Source organism: Protopterus annectens, chromosome 8.part1 (assembly GCF_019279795.1).
Source record: "Protopterus annectens isolate FY-2018-M chromosome 8.part1, PAN1.0, whole genome shotgun sequence".
In the NCBI taxonomy this organism is placed as follows: domain Eukaryota; kingdom Metazoa; phylum Chordata; order Ceratodontiformes; family Protopteridae; genus Protopterus; species Protopterus annectens.
The window spans coordinates 532,447,707-532,464,199 of record NC_056742.1 but is presented as its reverse complement, the minus strand read 5'-3'; the positions used below and the strand labels follow the sequence as shown (position 1 = coordinate 532,464,199).

The 16,493-nt window shown below is 40.6% G+C and overlaps 1 protein-coding gene across 1 annotated transcript in view; it reads left to right on the top strand.

The window, feature by feature from the left end:
- Positions 1–16,493, top strand: part of CTRL (chymotrypsin like) — a 79,463-nt gene that overhangs the window by 13,993 nt on the left and 48,977 nt on the right. The window contains exon 4 of the mRNA XM_044081570.1: positions 12,538–12,619. Within this exon, the coding sequence (XP_043937505.1) occupies positions 12,538–12,619 (82 nt within the window). The remainder of the gene's footprint in view (positions 1–12,537; positions 12,620–16,493) is intronic.

Genomic DNA, 16,493 nt, shown 5'->3' with positions numbered 1-16,493 from the left:
TGGTAGGTTCAGACCCCCTTTGTTCTTGGGGAGTTAGTTTCTGGTACGTGATTCTGGTCTTTTTAGGATTCCATATACATTTTGCTAGGGAGGTATGAATTTGTTTAAAGAATTTATTGTGTATAGGTATTTGTGATGTCATAAATATATACGTTAGCATAAATAGTATGTTCATTTTAATTATTGAGATTTTGGCCAGAAATGGAAGATTAAGATTGTTCCACCTTGTACAGTCTTGTATAATGCTTTGACATTTAAGAGTTATGTTATGTTGGTAGAATTCCTTATTGTTTTGAGAAAAGTGATTCCCATGTATTTAATTTCATCCTTTATTTTTATGATGTCTAAAAGTGGTATCAATGAAATAAGCATGCTTGGCCTCAAAGGGAAGATACTAGTTTTATTAAGGTTTAGTTTGTAATTAGACATACGAGAAAATTGTTCAATTGCGTTTATTATTTTGGTCATATCGGAGTTTGGTGTAGTGAAATATATATTTAAATTGTCTGCGAAAGTGGAAAGATATATTTTGAGGTTACGTATTGTGGGGGGGTTATAATAAGCGTTTTGTTTAATATATAAAAACAGTGGTTAAATCTTAAGGATATTTTTAAAAAGAGTTTTAAAACTTTAGCATGACGGGCTTGCATCTGCAGTGGTAAGCTTTAAAATGGTTACAAACAGAAAGAGAGAAAGTGATAAAGGTGACATCACAAACGATAAAAAAACTCACCTTAGCAAACACTAAAGGAAACATCACAAAAACAACTATGTGGCAAAAAGGGATGAAGCCCTTTCTGCAGCCTAGATTCATAGATTGATTTATATTTGTTTACCAGGGTAATGAACTAATTAGAACTGACCGTTGACAGGCACAGCTCCAGTGAAAAACAAGCAGAAAACTGCACAGTAACAACAGGAATGGAAAGTGCATAGAGTGAATAGGAAAATTACCGAGTACAAAACAGAGGAAGGCCTAAAAATAGGCTAAAGATGACCCAGGATTGAGTAACAGACCGGGCACATATGGAGGTGCCATGAGAGGATGGGGTGAATGATTGACACAGGCTTGCCTATCCTCAGTGGAGGGGGGAGGCAGCCCAAACTACTAGTCATAGCACAGGCAGCGAAACCAGCAAGCAGAAATTGGCCTAATGTATCCCCACCCAAAGTCAGACATTGAGTAACACGATGCACAGAAATCGCATTCGGCAGGTGAACAGGAGAGTGTGTTTGCTTTAGGACTGCACTGCAACTGGAGACAACCTAGGCTTCAAGCTACAGGAACAAACATGCAGGCAAGGTGTAAAAAGTAACCAGCTCTCTATGGCATCCTAACTGTCTCCTCACCTCTTAGTTCTCTCCCCCTAAGTTACAGGCTGTTGTTAAAGAAGGAAATTCACCAAAAAGGTAACTTCCTAATGAAGACAGGTGACCTTCCTCAAATGGTCAAGCAAGGAACAAGCAAACTAGAGGTGACAGGGAGCAAACAGGTGGTGGATCAGCAGTTACATTTGAAAAGATTGAACAGCTGAAATATCGATATTTCAGAAGATCGATCTTTTCAAATTGTTAAAAAAAAAAAACAAGAAGATGTTACTGCAGGGGGAAAGCCTCCCTGCATCTCCCATGTGGGGGGCTGCACCCCCCACACACCCCTACTTAATTATTCCAACTCCAAGATCGTGCTACACTGACAATACAGCGCGGAATGGGAAGTTTTCCTATTCCCTGCTGTAGCGCGATCTCGGAGTTGGTATATTTAAGTAGGGGGTGGGGGGCCGCCCCCCCACATTGGGGGTGCAGATGGGTGCAGCCCCCTGCAGTAACATCTTCTTGTTTTTTTTTTTTTTTTTTTTTTAACAATTTGAAAAGAGTGATCTTCTGAAATATCGATCATATGGTCTTGACCATATGGTCTTCGATATTTTAGCCGTTCAAGCTTTTCAAATATAATCAGATCAGCTGTGGAAGGTTACTGCTCAGTAGGCATAAGGGCAAAAAGGAGGCATCACAACTCATCTACAGTAAAGAACTCGTTATATCAATATCTTAACCACAAAAACTGAATAATAGATATGTTACATTAGTTTAATTTCATTTAGTAATTGTGTAAGAACTGCTAAGCAAAATTCCTCACAGTACCAGTCTGAGAGACTTATCTGATTAAATAGCTGGTTTACTGTCTCAAAGTATACAGCTGAAGATTAAACCCAAGTCTGAAGGATGCATTTTATTTGTAGATCACTGTTTTAATCATTAGACAGAACTTTAAATAACCATTATTGCTTGGCATATTTGTACAAAGATCCATCTGTTGGCAAAAGAGATGCCATATGGGCCAAACCAGAAAATACCAGGGACTGCAGCTGGAATGCCATGTAGGAGACTAGGTACCAAGGCTGATACTACCACCAGGTTATCCTTCTCAAAAAGAATAGACCACAAACATTACCACCAGAACAGTAAATGAGAGAAATTAAATTGGTTGTGGCTAATTCCAGACACTTCAGGTGTGTAATTATAACATAATGTAGTATTTACCAGTGCAGCCTAGTGTCTTAAATGACTATGTTTACTATACAATAAAGAATAGTATGGCATCCTACAAAGTTCATTACAGCTACCCTGAATGCCTTTTACCAATATTTGACATTTGGTGAGTATCTAAGCAACAACATGTTTTTATAAGTACTGCAGAACAGACATGAAACATTGTAGATGTATTTGCTATAATGTTGCTTTCTGCATAATTTATTGAAATGTTCAGGAAATTTAATACTGTAACAAGAACAGGCCTAATTCCTAAGTCAGGGTACATTTAAAGTTCATGAAATGAATATTGTTTTAGTCTTTAATATTTGCCAAAAGTACTGTTCCTTGCACCTGCAATTTACTCAGAACTGCTTCCTTCAGTTGACTTAGGATTACCTATATGTGCATTTAATTATTTTTGGAATGAATTTTTTATTTATTTTTATTTGTCTCCTTGCTTCTACTACGACTGGAAATATCTTGGTGCCCTTATTAAATATTGCTCCAGTTTCTGCTTGAATGTCTTGCTATCTTACCTTTATGTCTCCCAGTATGCAGAGCAATGTCGGTACAAGGTGTAGCTATAATTAATCCTACTTTTTTCCTTTGCTTCAAATGTAGTATCAGCATTTTCTTACATCTGCTTTTTTAACTGTTGGTATTGGACACTTACATCTAATCATTACTTCCTTATTTTCCATCATATTTTGTTTCTTTTTTTTAATTTGTCCAAGTCTTTTGGGTTTCTAATGCCATGACAGGAATAAATCCCATTCCTAAGTCAAAGTATGATTAAAGTTCATGAAATTAGTATTGTTTCAGTCTTTGATGTTAGCCAGAAGTGCTCTTCGCAGCACTCGCAATGTACCCAGTAATGACTCCTTCTGCAATCCGTATGGAGTTACATATACTGGTAACATATCTAAATAAGATTGTAGATTCTTTTTTATAAGACCTGTTGCTCCCAATACTGCTGGAACTGTCTGGGTATCTTTCTTCCACATTGCCCTCATTTCTACCTGCAAATCCTTTTATTTTATGACTTTGTGTCTCTTTGTACTTAAGATACTATAGTCACTGGGTGTAGCAATTGCAGTGATCAATGCTACTTTTGTTTTCTTTTCATGGACTGGTTTTCTCGCATCTATCTTTTGAACTGTTGGTAATGGGTGAACCCATGTGATGTAAATTTCATAATTTTCTATGATGCTTTGTGGTTCATGTTTCCATTGTTTTTCTGCCACTTCAGTACCATAATGGTTGCACAATCCCCAGTGCAACAGTCTTGCCACATTATTATGCCTTTCAGTATACAGTCCTTCTGCCATTAGTATGTCACAACCAGCAACAAGATGTCTGACTGTTTCTAATTCTGTTATACAAATGCTATATTTGTCTGCTTCTCCCACATGTTCAGTGAACTTTGTAAACCAATGTGTATGTAGTCCACTGTGTTAGGACACCAATATTAACCATTCATCTTTTGGTTTAAATTCACCTCTCCTTAACCATTACTGCATTTGATCCTGATCAACATGAGGCTGTTCCAAAAGTTTTCTATGAAACTATATTTATGCATTCTTCACATTTCTTACCTTCTTATCTAATCCTTCACCTTATATTCTTTCTTTTGTTTTTTGTTTTTTTTTTTGGCATGGTAGTGCAGCGGTTAGCATTGCCGCCTCACAGCAAGAGGTTCTCCAGTTTAATTCTTGGCTGGCATGCCTTCTGTGCAGAGTCTGCATGTCCTCCCTGTGGTCGCGTGTGTTTCCTCCGGGTGCTCCGGTTTTGTCCCACATCTCAAAGACATGCAGTAGGTGGATTGGACACACTAAATTGACCCTAGGTGTGAGTGTGTGCCTTCTGTGGAAGGTTGGGCACCGGGCTGGCAACTCGACACCATAAAACTCCACTGCCATTCATGAGCAGACAGATGATCCACTGTGGTGACCCCTAACCAGGAAAAGCCGAAAGAAGAAGTTGCTGCCTGATTTTTATCTACTTCTGGTTTGATTTCCATTCACGCTTGACACCGATATGCTTCTGCTAAACTAAGCGTGGAAGTCATCTTAGAGTTATTCTCCTCTTGTTTCAAAACTTTCACTACATTTGGGACTTGTGAAGTCAGCAGATATGTGTGCAGTTCCACAACTGCAGATCTATACATGTAATCAGTTTTGATGAGGTCCATACCTTCTTCAGAATAGGGAATATATAATCTTGGTATGCACTGATTTTTTATAAATCATTTGATGAGCATGAAGCATTCTTCTTGTTTTCCCATAGAACCTATCCAACATCTTTTGCAGCCAGTCAATCATTCCAAAACTGTAAGTTAGGACAGGAAGAGCAAATCGGTTTATAGCTTGAACTTTGTTCCTAGATGTGAGTGCTGTTTTCAGTATTAATTTTAGTCTTCTAAAATATTCCTTACTGTTGTATTTGCATTTGTTCATATTTTATTGTTGATCCTTCATCAGTTCCAAATATGTATACACTCCCTCTTACTCTATCACATTCTATCCCATTCCTGTCCCAAACTGATATTTTCCTGGTGCTACAGTTTTCCTGCTTTAAAGGTTGCTTTTGCACATTTATCAAGACCAAATGACATTCTTATATCATCGGAAAATGTTTTGACCACTTGCAGTTGTGCTTTCAGTTTTTAATCTGATGAACTATACCGTTTTAAATCATCTACAAAATGAAGATGAGAAGTCTTTACACTTTCTCGTTTTCTAGGAATCAAATTGTAACCGTGACCTAATCTGTTACGTAGACAGCATAATGGGTTAAGGGCAAGACAAAAGAGCAGCGGTAGCAGAGAGTCACTCTAGAATATTCCCCTTTGAATTTTTATCCCTGGATTAATAATTCATCCTTTATCGTGGCTTAACTGTAAAGTAGTCTGCCACTGTTTCATGATCACTGTAATGTAATCAATTAGTGTAGGGTGGATCGTACATATTTTTAAGCACTCTTTTATCCATAAATGTGGGATACTGTGAAATGCTTTTTTGTACTCTATCCATGCCATACTTAAATACTTCCCCTTTTTACAGTTCTCCATTATGAATGTATTTAACAGCAAATGATCCTTTGCACCATATGACTTTCTTTTATTACCATTTTGTTCTATTCCCATGATTAAGTTTTCTTCTGAATGACTATAAACACTGTTGGCATCAATTCTAGTGTATATTTTATATGTCATTGGAAGGCAAGTTATTGGTATATAGTTTTTAGAATAGCTTGTAGGTTCACTCTTAAATAGGAGTATTGTTTTTAATGTTATTAACCAGGCTGGTGTCTGTTCGGGGTGTGTATATAAATATAAATAGCCTTGTTGGCTAGGCTTATGTAGGCCCTTGGGCCGATAGCCTAGTACCTACCTATGAACCTATGAACCTAGTTCTTATGCATGGTTAAATCTTCATGTAAAGATGTTAATACTTTAGCCAGATGTTAGGTACTGCATCTGGTTCATAGGTAGATACTAGGCTATCTGCCCTAGGGCATTTATAAGCCTAGCCAGAGTGTATTTGGCTTCCGCCTCCCTATTAGATTAGCCTACTGTGCCTCTGTAAAGTAGGTCACAGAAGGTACCCTTTTAAGATTAGTTTACTGTGCCTCTGTCTAGCAGGGACACAGAAGAGATCCCAGTGGTGAATTTACGATTTCCCATCCACTCGTCCAGATTTTGCTTGAAGAGGGTCAGCGAGGGGCTATGTCTAACATGAACTGGGATTCTATTCCAGAGTGAGGGGAGCCTCTGGGAAATGAATCTGTCCCTCCAGCATGTCCTATTTATTTTTGTGCTGAGGTTTAGGTCCCTGGAGTGCGTAGCTCTAAGGGACTTGGATTTTTTGAGGTGGAGCATGTCCATTAATTCTCGGTTTGACAAGGCTTTGTACGTCAAGCATAGATCGCCTCTGAGTAGGCAGTAAGCAACTGAGTAGAGCTGGAGTTTCTTTAGTCGAGCTGCATAGGACATCTGTTTGTAGCCCATGATCCTCTTGGTGAGGTACTTTTGGTGTCTCTCCAGTTGCTGCAGGTGTTGGGTAAGGTACATCCCAAAAGGGGCATTGTATTAAATTCTGGGCCTGATGAGTGATGAGTAGAGGGGCACAATGACCTCTCTTGATCTAGATGTGAACCCTTTCGTGATAAGGTGGGCTATATAGAAGGTCTTTCTAACCACTTTGGCAATGTGATTATCAAAGGAGAGATTACTATCTACGTTGGTCCCCAAATCTCTAATTACTTCTTCCGTACTTAATGGATTACCACCTATGTGGTAATTTGTGGGCACCTTGTTTTTCCCAAAGGGGATGACTATGCACTTTTTAGCATTTAGCTTGAGGCCATGTCTCTTGCACCAAGCATCCGTCTCTGTGAGACCCTTTTGGAGGATGCTTGTGTCAGCTGGAGATTCAATTATGGCCCCCAGTTTGCAGTCATCTGCGAACGTTGTCAGCCATAATCCCCCCGTGTTAGCCTGAACCTCAGAGAAGTATATACCGAACAAGAGAGGTCCCAGAACTGAGCCCTGTGGGACGCCACTTGTAACTGGTTTGTATTTGGACATGGCACCTGCAATTCTGACCATGTGGGTTCTATTTCTGAGCCAGTTTGCAACCCATCTTGTGATATAGGGGTTGATATTTAAGCTGGTAAGCTTATTTATGATGCCCGAGTGGGGTATTGTGTCGAAGGCTTTTGTGAGGTCCAGGTAGGCTGTGTGGACTACCTTGCCCTCATCTATGACTTTGGTAACTGTTTCAAAGAAATAAACTAGGTTTAAGAGGCAAGATCTGCCCTTAACAAAGCCGAATTGGGTAGGGCCCAGTGTCTGGAGGCTCCTAATGTCTTTGTTTATGAGTTCCGTGATAATACACTCCATACCTTTCCAGACCAGACTAGTCAGGCTTATGGGGTGATAGTTTCCGGGGTCCATTGTGGCACCACCTTTGTGGAGTGGGACCACTGTAGCTGTATGCCATTCTTTGGGTACATATCCTGTAGTAAGGCTAAGTTTGAACAGTGACTTAATGTGAGGGTTCAGTTCTTCTTGGAGCTTATGTAAGACACAGCCTGGGACACTGTCCGGTCCCATAGATGCTGTGTTTTTTGCTTTGGAGAGGGCAGCTTTCACCTGTGCATCTGTGATGTCAGGGAGGTTACATTCAGTTGGGATAGGCATTTGCTCCTTTGTGGGGAGGGGGGGGAGTTTGCGCTGAATCTGTCTGCCAGGATGTTGGCTATGTCTGTAGGTTCGCTATATTTTGTACTGTTATGCAACAATTCAGAGCATATCTGGGAGTTTCTGCCCATGTTCCTGACATAACTAAAGAAGGCCTTGTGATTATCTTTAGTGTCTAGGGCAATTTTTCTTTCTAAACTGGCCTTCGATGATTTTATGAGGGATCAAAGTTTCTTGCTAATACTGATCAGAGATGCCTTCCCTTTTTGGGATTTTGCTCTGTCATGTAGTAGCTTCCTCCTTCTGTTGTATAGTTTATTTATGCCCGCGGTCCACCAGACCGGTCTCCTGTTTTTGGAGGAGTGAGTCTTGGTTTTATTTGGGATAGCACGATCCATGCATTCCTGCAGGTGCTCATAGAATGCATTTGTAAAGGATTCTGTGGATTGGGTTGTATTATCCTCTGGCCCAGGGGCTTTGAAGGATTCCACCTCAGTCTTGAGAAGTGCAAAGTTGGCTTTTGAGAAATTCTTTACAGTGATTTCCTTGGCTGGGGGTGGGGACAGGATATGGATGTTCAGGGAAATTTGTTTATGGTCTGATCTTACCAATGAGGGGTTTACCTCTGGTGTGGAACATAGAGTCCCCATGATGGTGATGACCAGTTCCAATATGTTGTTCCCTCTTGTGGGAGTGGTGACCAGTTGTTCCATTGCGTTAGAGTTTATAAATTCAAGGAACCATTGGGCGAGGATGTTTGGGCTTGAGTAGTTTTCCCAGTCAATGTTTGGGTAGTTGAAGTCACCCAATAACATAGTGTTTCGAGAGACCTTCATATTCACCAGTGTTCTCAGAAATGCCAAGTGGGGTTCCTGTAATAGGGAGGGTGTTCTGTAACAGGCTACAAACTGAAAGGCAGTTTTGCCCGCTGTTAGTTGCACATGGATGGTTTCTGATGCTTCGTGCAGTGCCACTAACCTAGAGGTGTAGGTATCTTTGATGAATATAGATACTCCCCCTCCTTTTGTGCTTCGGTCCGAGTTTTGGGGCTGAAACCCATGGTATGAGTTATAACCCGGTAGTGCTGGGGTGCTCTCAGGAGCCTTGAACCAGGTTTCTGTTACTGCACATACATTGATTTTCTCCATACTGAGGAGAGCCTTGAGGGCATGCATCTTGATGTTTAGACTTCTGGCATTGAGTAGCATTACCTTTAGTTTTTTTATCCTTGGGTTGTCTATGGAGGTGGGTTTGTCCTTTGAGCCTTGCCTAAAAAAAGGCACTATGGGGGTGGCAAGAGCCTTGGTCAGTATACAAAAGCCTAAGGGTGACAGGTGCAAGCTATCCCTAGCGAAGCAACATGGCTTGTCGAGCATGTCATCCCAGGCTGACAGACACTGGATCCCCTTTGAATGACACCAATACTTTAGCCAATTGTTGAAACTGATCATTTTGTCTTTATACTGTGGCATCCTTCTTGGTGAGGGCAAGATGGGCCTGGGGTTTTCCAGTTAGGAGCTTTTCTTAACTTTTTGTTTCAATCTCTCTGGCTGTTACTTCATCTCATTTCATATCCTGTACATTTGAACTTCTTACTTCTCCTTTTACTTGGGTGGCCACGGTGGCGCAGTGGTTAGTGCTGCCGCCTGACAGCAAGAGGTTCTTCAGTTCAATTCTCAGCTGGGGTGCCTCCTGTGCAGAATCTGCATGTCCTCCCTGCAGTCGTGTGGGTTTCCTCCAGATGATTTGGTTTCCTCCTACTTTCCAAAAACATGTTGTAGGTGGATTGGACACTCTAAATTGGTCCTAGGTGTGAGTGTGTGCATTGTGTGCCTTCTGTGGAAGGTTGGGCACCAGGCTGGCAATTCTGCACCACAGAACTCCACTGCCAATCACTCTGAGGACTACTGTTCTGCTGTGGTGACCCCTAACTGGAAAAGCCAGAATAAGATTCTTTCTTTTACTTCTTCTATCCATTTAGCATCATTGATATGTTCCACAGGATCTTCATAGATATCTCTCCAAAATGTATGTATTTTTTTTTTTTTGGTGGTGTTTCAATTCTTTTTGTCTATTTCCCAATTCTCTATAAAACTTTTTTGGGTCGTCAGTAAATTGCTTATTTTGTACTTTTCCTTTATATTTATCTGCATGTCTTCCAGGTTTTTCTGCCTGTGATGATACTTTTAGATTTTTAATTTATTATTTGTGATAGTGCATGATAGATCCTGATCTGTTCTGATACTGCACATTGCTTTTATCATGTCTCTATCTTTCCGAGTATTTTTGTTGATCTGTTCCTTCTTCTATACTCCTCTAACAGTGACACTTCTTTTTTTTTTTTTTTCAAAACAGGTTTATTGTTTTAACATATAAGAGAAATATCATAACAATTTTATACAAGTAATTAAAAATAGGTATTATTATAATATTCAACAAAACAACTGAAGTATTTACAAAGACATCCACTACAATCAGATCAATTAATTAAACTAAAATACCGTGCTATTGAAATTAGAATTTTTTTAACAAATTTTGTAAATTATCCCATACAATATTGCTTTATAGTTTTCTCTATTCGATATTTCCATGATGGTATTCGATTTCTCCTCTTCCTTTCCCTTACTACCCTATGTTTTTTGTGGTAAGACTTTATCTGTTATTAATTTAGCTGCACAGTAATATATCTTATTTACTTCTGTTATATCTCTTTGGACAGTAGTAATTACTGTGTTTATTTATTTTATCAAATTTCTAACTTTTGGGATTTTATTGACCTTCTGCAGTCTATTTCTTTTATTGATCTTAATACGTCTGTCCATTTCTATTAAATCAAGAAACTCTTCTCTTAGCTCATTTTCTTCTAAGCTGAGGGCACATTCTTTGCTTTCCATTTCCTGCGGGCATTCTATAGAAAGTTCCATAGCATATTCCTGAGCCACATTCTGTTCAGTTTCATCCTGTGTCACCCTTTGCACTCTCATATGGGAGCTTACTGTCCTATCACTCCACAACATTGACTGCATCAGAGTTGCCACAGTTTCTGTTCCTTCTCTTGCTGTGCAACTCCAGCTGAACTTTGCACTGGTTTCCTGTGAAAGGTCCAAAATATCTTCATATGGCAACTGATCAGATGTTTCCCGCTCCACTGGTTTCTCCTTAATTTGGGGAGCCATTGCTCTAGCCTGCTGTGATGTTATCCGAGTAAGATTTTCTACACTAAATCCTTCACTTTGCAGGTAATACATGACGCCAGTTTCTGTTTCTTTACCTTCTCCATTACTGGTCTTCTTTTCTACTTTTCATCTTTGTTTTCTTATTTTTTTCTATTATAAGATTTTCCATATCCAGATTCATTTTCCTGTATTTCTCTTCAAATATCTTTGGTGCTGCTCTTTTTGTATTGATTAGTTTTGCTTTCTCCTTATATTAAATCTCTTTTTCTTTCCCATGTCCGTATTTATTCTTTAGATTTCTCCTGCTCCTCCTGTTTGTCTCTACTTTGGGGACTCGTTTCATCATCCTGTGATGTAACCTGTGTTAGACTTTCTGCACTAAATCCTTCACTTCGCAAGTATTCCATAGCTGCATCTTCTATTTTTTTTTAATTCTACCTTAGCAGTCTTCTGTTTTACATTCCCTTTTTGAGACCTTATTTTTTTTTCCATATCTGGATTCCTTTGCTTGTGTTTCTCTTTAAATATCTTTGGGGCTGCCTTTTTTGTGTTGATTAATTTAGCTTTCTACTTTGCATAAATATTGCACCATATCAGTTCTCTCTTTCTTTTCAATGTCCATATTTCTTTTTTATACCTTTCAAAAGTCTCTGGATTTTGTTTTTAATATTTTTCCACTTCCACAGATGTGTTTTCTTCCAAACGGGTCAAGGGTCTTGGTCTATATAATGTTTTTCATAAATCTATTGTATTAATGAACACAAATTTTTATTTTAAGCTTTTGTCAGTTTTTCTTGTGGAAGTATTTTTCTTTCCTCTGATTTCTCTCTTAATCTTTTTGTTTATCTTGTGTCTAGAAATGCTGGGCTTCTTGCATAATAACAACAATAGATAATTTCTTTCTTATCCTCAATAGTTCACTCTATCGTCTTTATGCCTCTTTTTTAACCTATCAGTTTTTGTGATTTTTGTGGACTGCTGCTTCCTTCTACAACAGGGGAGGCATCCTCCCACCTGGGCCTGGCCTAATGCCATTGTATGAATGTTTCAGTGTCTTGACGACTCTAAACTGTCATTTTTTTGGCATCAGTGAGCCTACCAAGATTGGGCACTTTTTTATCTTGGGTCTTCTGCACCCAGCTATCTTTTTTATGTTTAACCTTCTTCTGTCCATGATATATAGTATATAAAATACAGTCTATACATCAGTGTCATCTTTGTGAGGATTTTATGAAAAACAGAATACACCTCGTGAAGGTACTCACCACGACTTGACGATGAATTCAATTCCAGCAGTACTACTCTCCTTTGGTTGCTAACTTGTCAACTCTCCATTCGGGCCATTTCTTTACGAACAGTGCTCTCTTTGTTAAGATTTAGATAAACAACGGATGGTAGACAATATCATGTTTCTGAGATTAAAATAAATACTTAACAGAATCCCATACCTGCAGTAAAATTAGAATTTACTAGTACTCAGAACATATAGAGTACGAATTCTCGAGCAGAAACTTTTTGCAAGGGTTATCGTAATATTTATGCATGAAATGGAAGTTGGGACATAGAAGTAACAGCAGTACAGTGTTGGCATCTAATTGTTTTTCTTTCTGTTTTGTCATTCAGTCCTTATTCTCATTTTGTTATTCTTGGGGAGTATGACAGATCATCTAATGCCGAACCAGTTCAAGTGCTCAACATTGCTCGGGTAAGTCCATTGTTAAACTATAATTATGTAAAGTGTGACACTGTTAGTCAATAGCCATGTAACTCTGCAACTGCATATTCAGTTAAGCTTATTTTTAGTCAAAGTTGACTTAATCAACTGGAATACAGTGGAGTCCTTCACATAAAGATTACCATAGACAAAGTCCTTTACCTTATCCTAGCAAGGTATATGTCACCCTCTGTGTCCCATGAAACCCATAGCTCATGCTTACACCTATTGGAGACACTCATCATTCAGCCAAATACCATAGGTTCATAGGTGTGCTCTGGAGCCTTTACAAGCCTAGTCCATAGGATTATCCCGGCATCGCGCCACCCGACCTTAGTTTCTAGTGCCTCTGTTGAGTAGAGCCACTGGAGTGATCCCCGGGGTGAATTTTCCATCCACTCATCAAGATTTCTCTGGAAGAGGGCCAGTGAGGTGCTCTGCTTGACCTGTATGGGAAGTATATTCCAGAGCATGAGCAGTCTCTGGGTTATAAACCTGTCCCTCCAAAATGTTCTGTTGATTGTGGTAATGAGGTTGAGGTCTCTGGAGCATGTGGTGCAGAGGGGGTTGGATTTCTTTATATGTAGCATTTCTAACAAAGCTGGGTCAGACATGGCTTTGTAAGTCAAGCAGAGATCACCTCTAAGTAAGTGATATGAGACAGAGAATAGTTGGAGTTTTTTGAATCTGTCCATATATGACAAGTATTTAAGGCCTAGGATCCTCTTTGTGAGGTACCTTTGTGGCCTCTCCAGTTGTTGCAGGTGTCTAGTGAGGTAGATGCCAAATGGGGCATTGTACTTGATGATTGACCTAATGAGGGAAGAGTAGAGGGAGACAATGACCTCTTTCTTCCTGGATGCAAAACCGTTAGTAATGAGATGTGCCACACAGAAGGACTTTCTGACCACAATGGCAATGTGGTGGTCAAAAGAGAGGTTGCTGTCAACCTGTGTTCCCAAATCTCTTATAATGCCTTCTGTGTTCAGTGGACTACCATCAATGTGATAATTCAAGGGAACTGGGTTTTTCCCAAGGGGGGATGATGACACATTTTTTGGCATTGAGCTTAAGGCCATGGTTCTGACACAGGTCATTGGTGTCATTGAGGCCTTTCTGTAGGATGTCAACATCACATGGGGGGTTAATAATAGCCCCCCAACTTGCAATCATCTGCAAACTTTGTCAGCCAGAGTCCCTTTGTGTTGGCCTGGACTTCAGAGAAGTATATACCAAACTGAAGAGGACCCAGGACCAAACGCTGCGGGACTCCACTCACGACTGGTCGGCAGTCTGACTTGGAGTCAGCTACTTTCACACTGTGGGTTCTATCTATGAGCCAGTTTGCAACCCACCTAGTGATATAGGGTTTGATGCCTAGCTTAGTGAGTTTTTCTTATTCCTGAGAGGGGAATTGTATCAAAGGACTTGGCCAGATCAAGGTTGGCTGTATGAACCACCTTGCCTTCATCCACAGCGCTGGTGACTGACTCAAAGAAGTCATCCAAGTTGAGCAGGCATGATCTACCCTTCACAAAACCAAACTGTGTGGGATCCAGAGTTTGGAGATTCCCTATATCCTTGTTTATTATGTCCATGATGATGCATTCCATAGCTTTACATATCAGACTCGTCAGGCTAACTGGGCGATAATTCCTGGGGTCTGTAGTCGCTCCTCCTTTCTGGAGAGGGATGACTGTAGCAGTGCGCCATTCGGTAGGGACAAAGCCTGAGGTGAGGCTGTGATTGAATAGGACACACAGGTGAGGTGCTAGTTCATTCTGTAGTTCATGTAGAACACAGCCCAGGATATTGTTAGGTGCCATACAAGATGTATTCTTGGCCTTGGACAGTGCTGTTTTAACCTGTCCAGCAGTAATACTGGGTGGCTGGCAATCTACTGATATTGTGATTGGTCCTTTGTGGGGGGGGGGGGTAAAGTTAGCCCTGAATCTGTCGGCCAGTATATTGGCAATATCTGTTGGTTCAGTATAGGAGGTACCATTATGCAGTAGCTCAGAGCAAATCTGGGTATTGGAGTGGAGATTCTTTACATAACTATAGAAGGCCTTGTGATGTCTTTGATGAGGGATCTCAACCTTTTGTTGAGGCTGATAAGGGAGCTTGTCCAGTCTTGGGACTTCGCCTTATTTTGCATCAGTTTCCTCTTTCTGTTGTAGAGTTTGTTTATGGCAGGGAACCACCAGATTGGTTTCCTTTTCTTTGAGGAGAGCATCTTAGTTCTATTGGGTATGGCGAGATCCATGCATTTGTGTATGTGTTTGTACAGTTCATTGGTGTATGATTTGGCAGTCATACAACTATTCTCCATTTGCATAGGTGCAGTGAAGTTAGCCACCTCTGTTTTTAGGCTCCCAAAGTTAGCTTTGGAGAAGTTTTTCATGGTGGTTACCTTTGTGGGGGGGGGGGGTTGTTTGTGGTTGGATCTAACCAGGGAGGAGTTTACTAGTGATGTAGAGCAACGGTCGCCCATGTTAGTAATAACCAGGTCAAGGATGTTGCTACCTCTAGTGGGGGTAAGAACGAGCTGGTCCAGAGCATTGGAATTAATGAATTCCAGAAAGCATTGGGCAAGTGTATTGGTACATGAGTAGTTTTCCCAGTTAATGGAGGGGTAGTTGAATTCGCTCAGTATGAGAGTGTTAGGGTGGACCATAATATTCTCCAGGTTGGTTAGGAACATGGAGTGTGAGTGTTGGGACATGGTTGGGGACCTATAGCAAGCTATGACCTGAATCACTGTCTTACCCAGTGTTAGCTGCACCTGAAGTATGTTGGGCTACCAGTCTGGAGGTGTGCACATCCTTTATGAATGTGGAAACACCACCACCTTTGGAGCTTCAGTCCAAGTTCTGGGGCCGAAAGGTGTGGAATGACCATACTCATGGGGGACTTTAATTATCCCTCTATAAACTGAGAATCCTACACAACCCCAAATTTGCAGGTGCAGAGACTCCTAAGACTTTGTAAAATAAACATGCTGGACCAGTTAGGGCATATACCTACTAAAGGTAGAAACATATTGCATCCAGTACTCACAGATATTGGAGAATGCTGCACCTCCCCCCAAGATTTGTGTCTTCTCTAGAAAGATCAGACCACAAAGCAGTCTCCTTCAAAATAAGAATCACGTCTTTAACCTCAGCAAACCCTGCAACAGTTAGAAACTACTCCAAAGCAAACTACCTTTTATTATGTGATAACCAGCCCCTTCAAACCCAGATAACACATAACCAGCCCCTCCAAACCCAGATAACGCATAACCAGCCCCTCCAAACCCAGATAACACATAACCAGCCCCTCCAAACCCAGATAACACATAACCAGCCCCTCCAAACCCAGATAACACATAACCAGCCCCTCCAAACCCAGATAACACATAACCAGCCCCTCCAAACCCAGATAACACATAACCAGCACCTCCAAACCCAGATAACACATAACCAGCCCCTCCAAACCCAGATAACACATAACCAGCCCCTCCAAACCCAGATAACACATAACCCAGCCCTCCCAACCCAGATAACACATAACCAGCCCCTCCACACCCAGATAACACATAACCAGCCCCTCCAAACTCAGATAACACATAACCAGCCCCTCCAAACCCAGATAACACATAACCAGCCCCTCCAAACCCAGATAACACATAACCAGCCCCTCCAAACCCAGATAACACATAACCAGCCCCTCCAAACCCAGATAATACAGCAGGTTATTTGGAATTATTCACAGAAGTGTTGTACTACCATGTCAATGACCGCACAGAGGCTGCTGTGCCTACCAGAAGTCAGCCCAAAATTAACTCAGAAAAATAAATCACCCTGGGGGAAATACAAACATG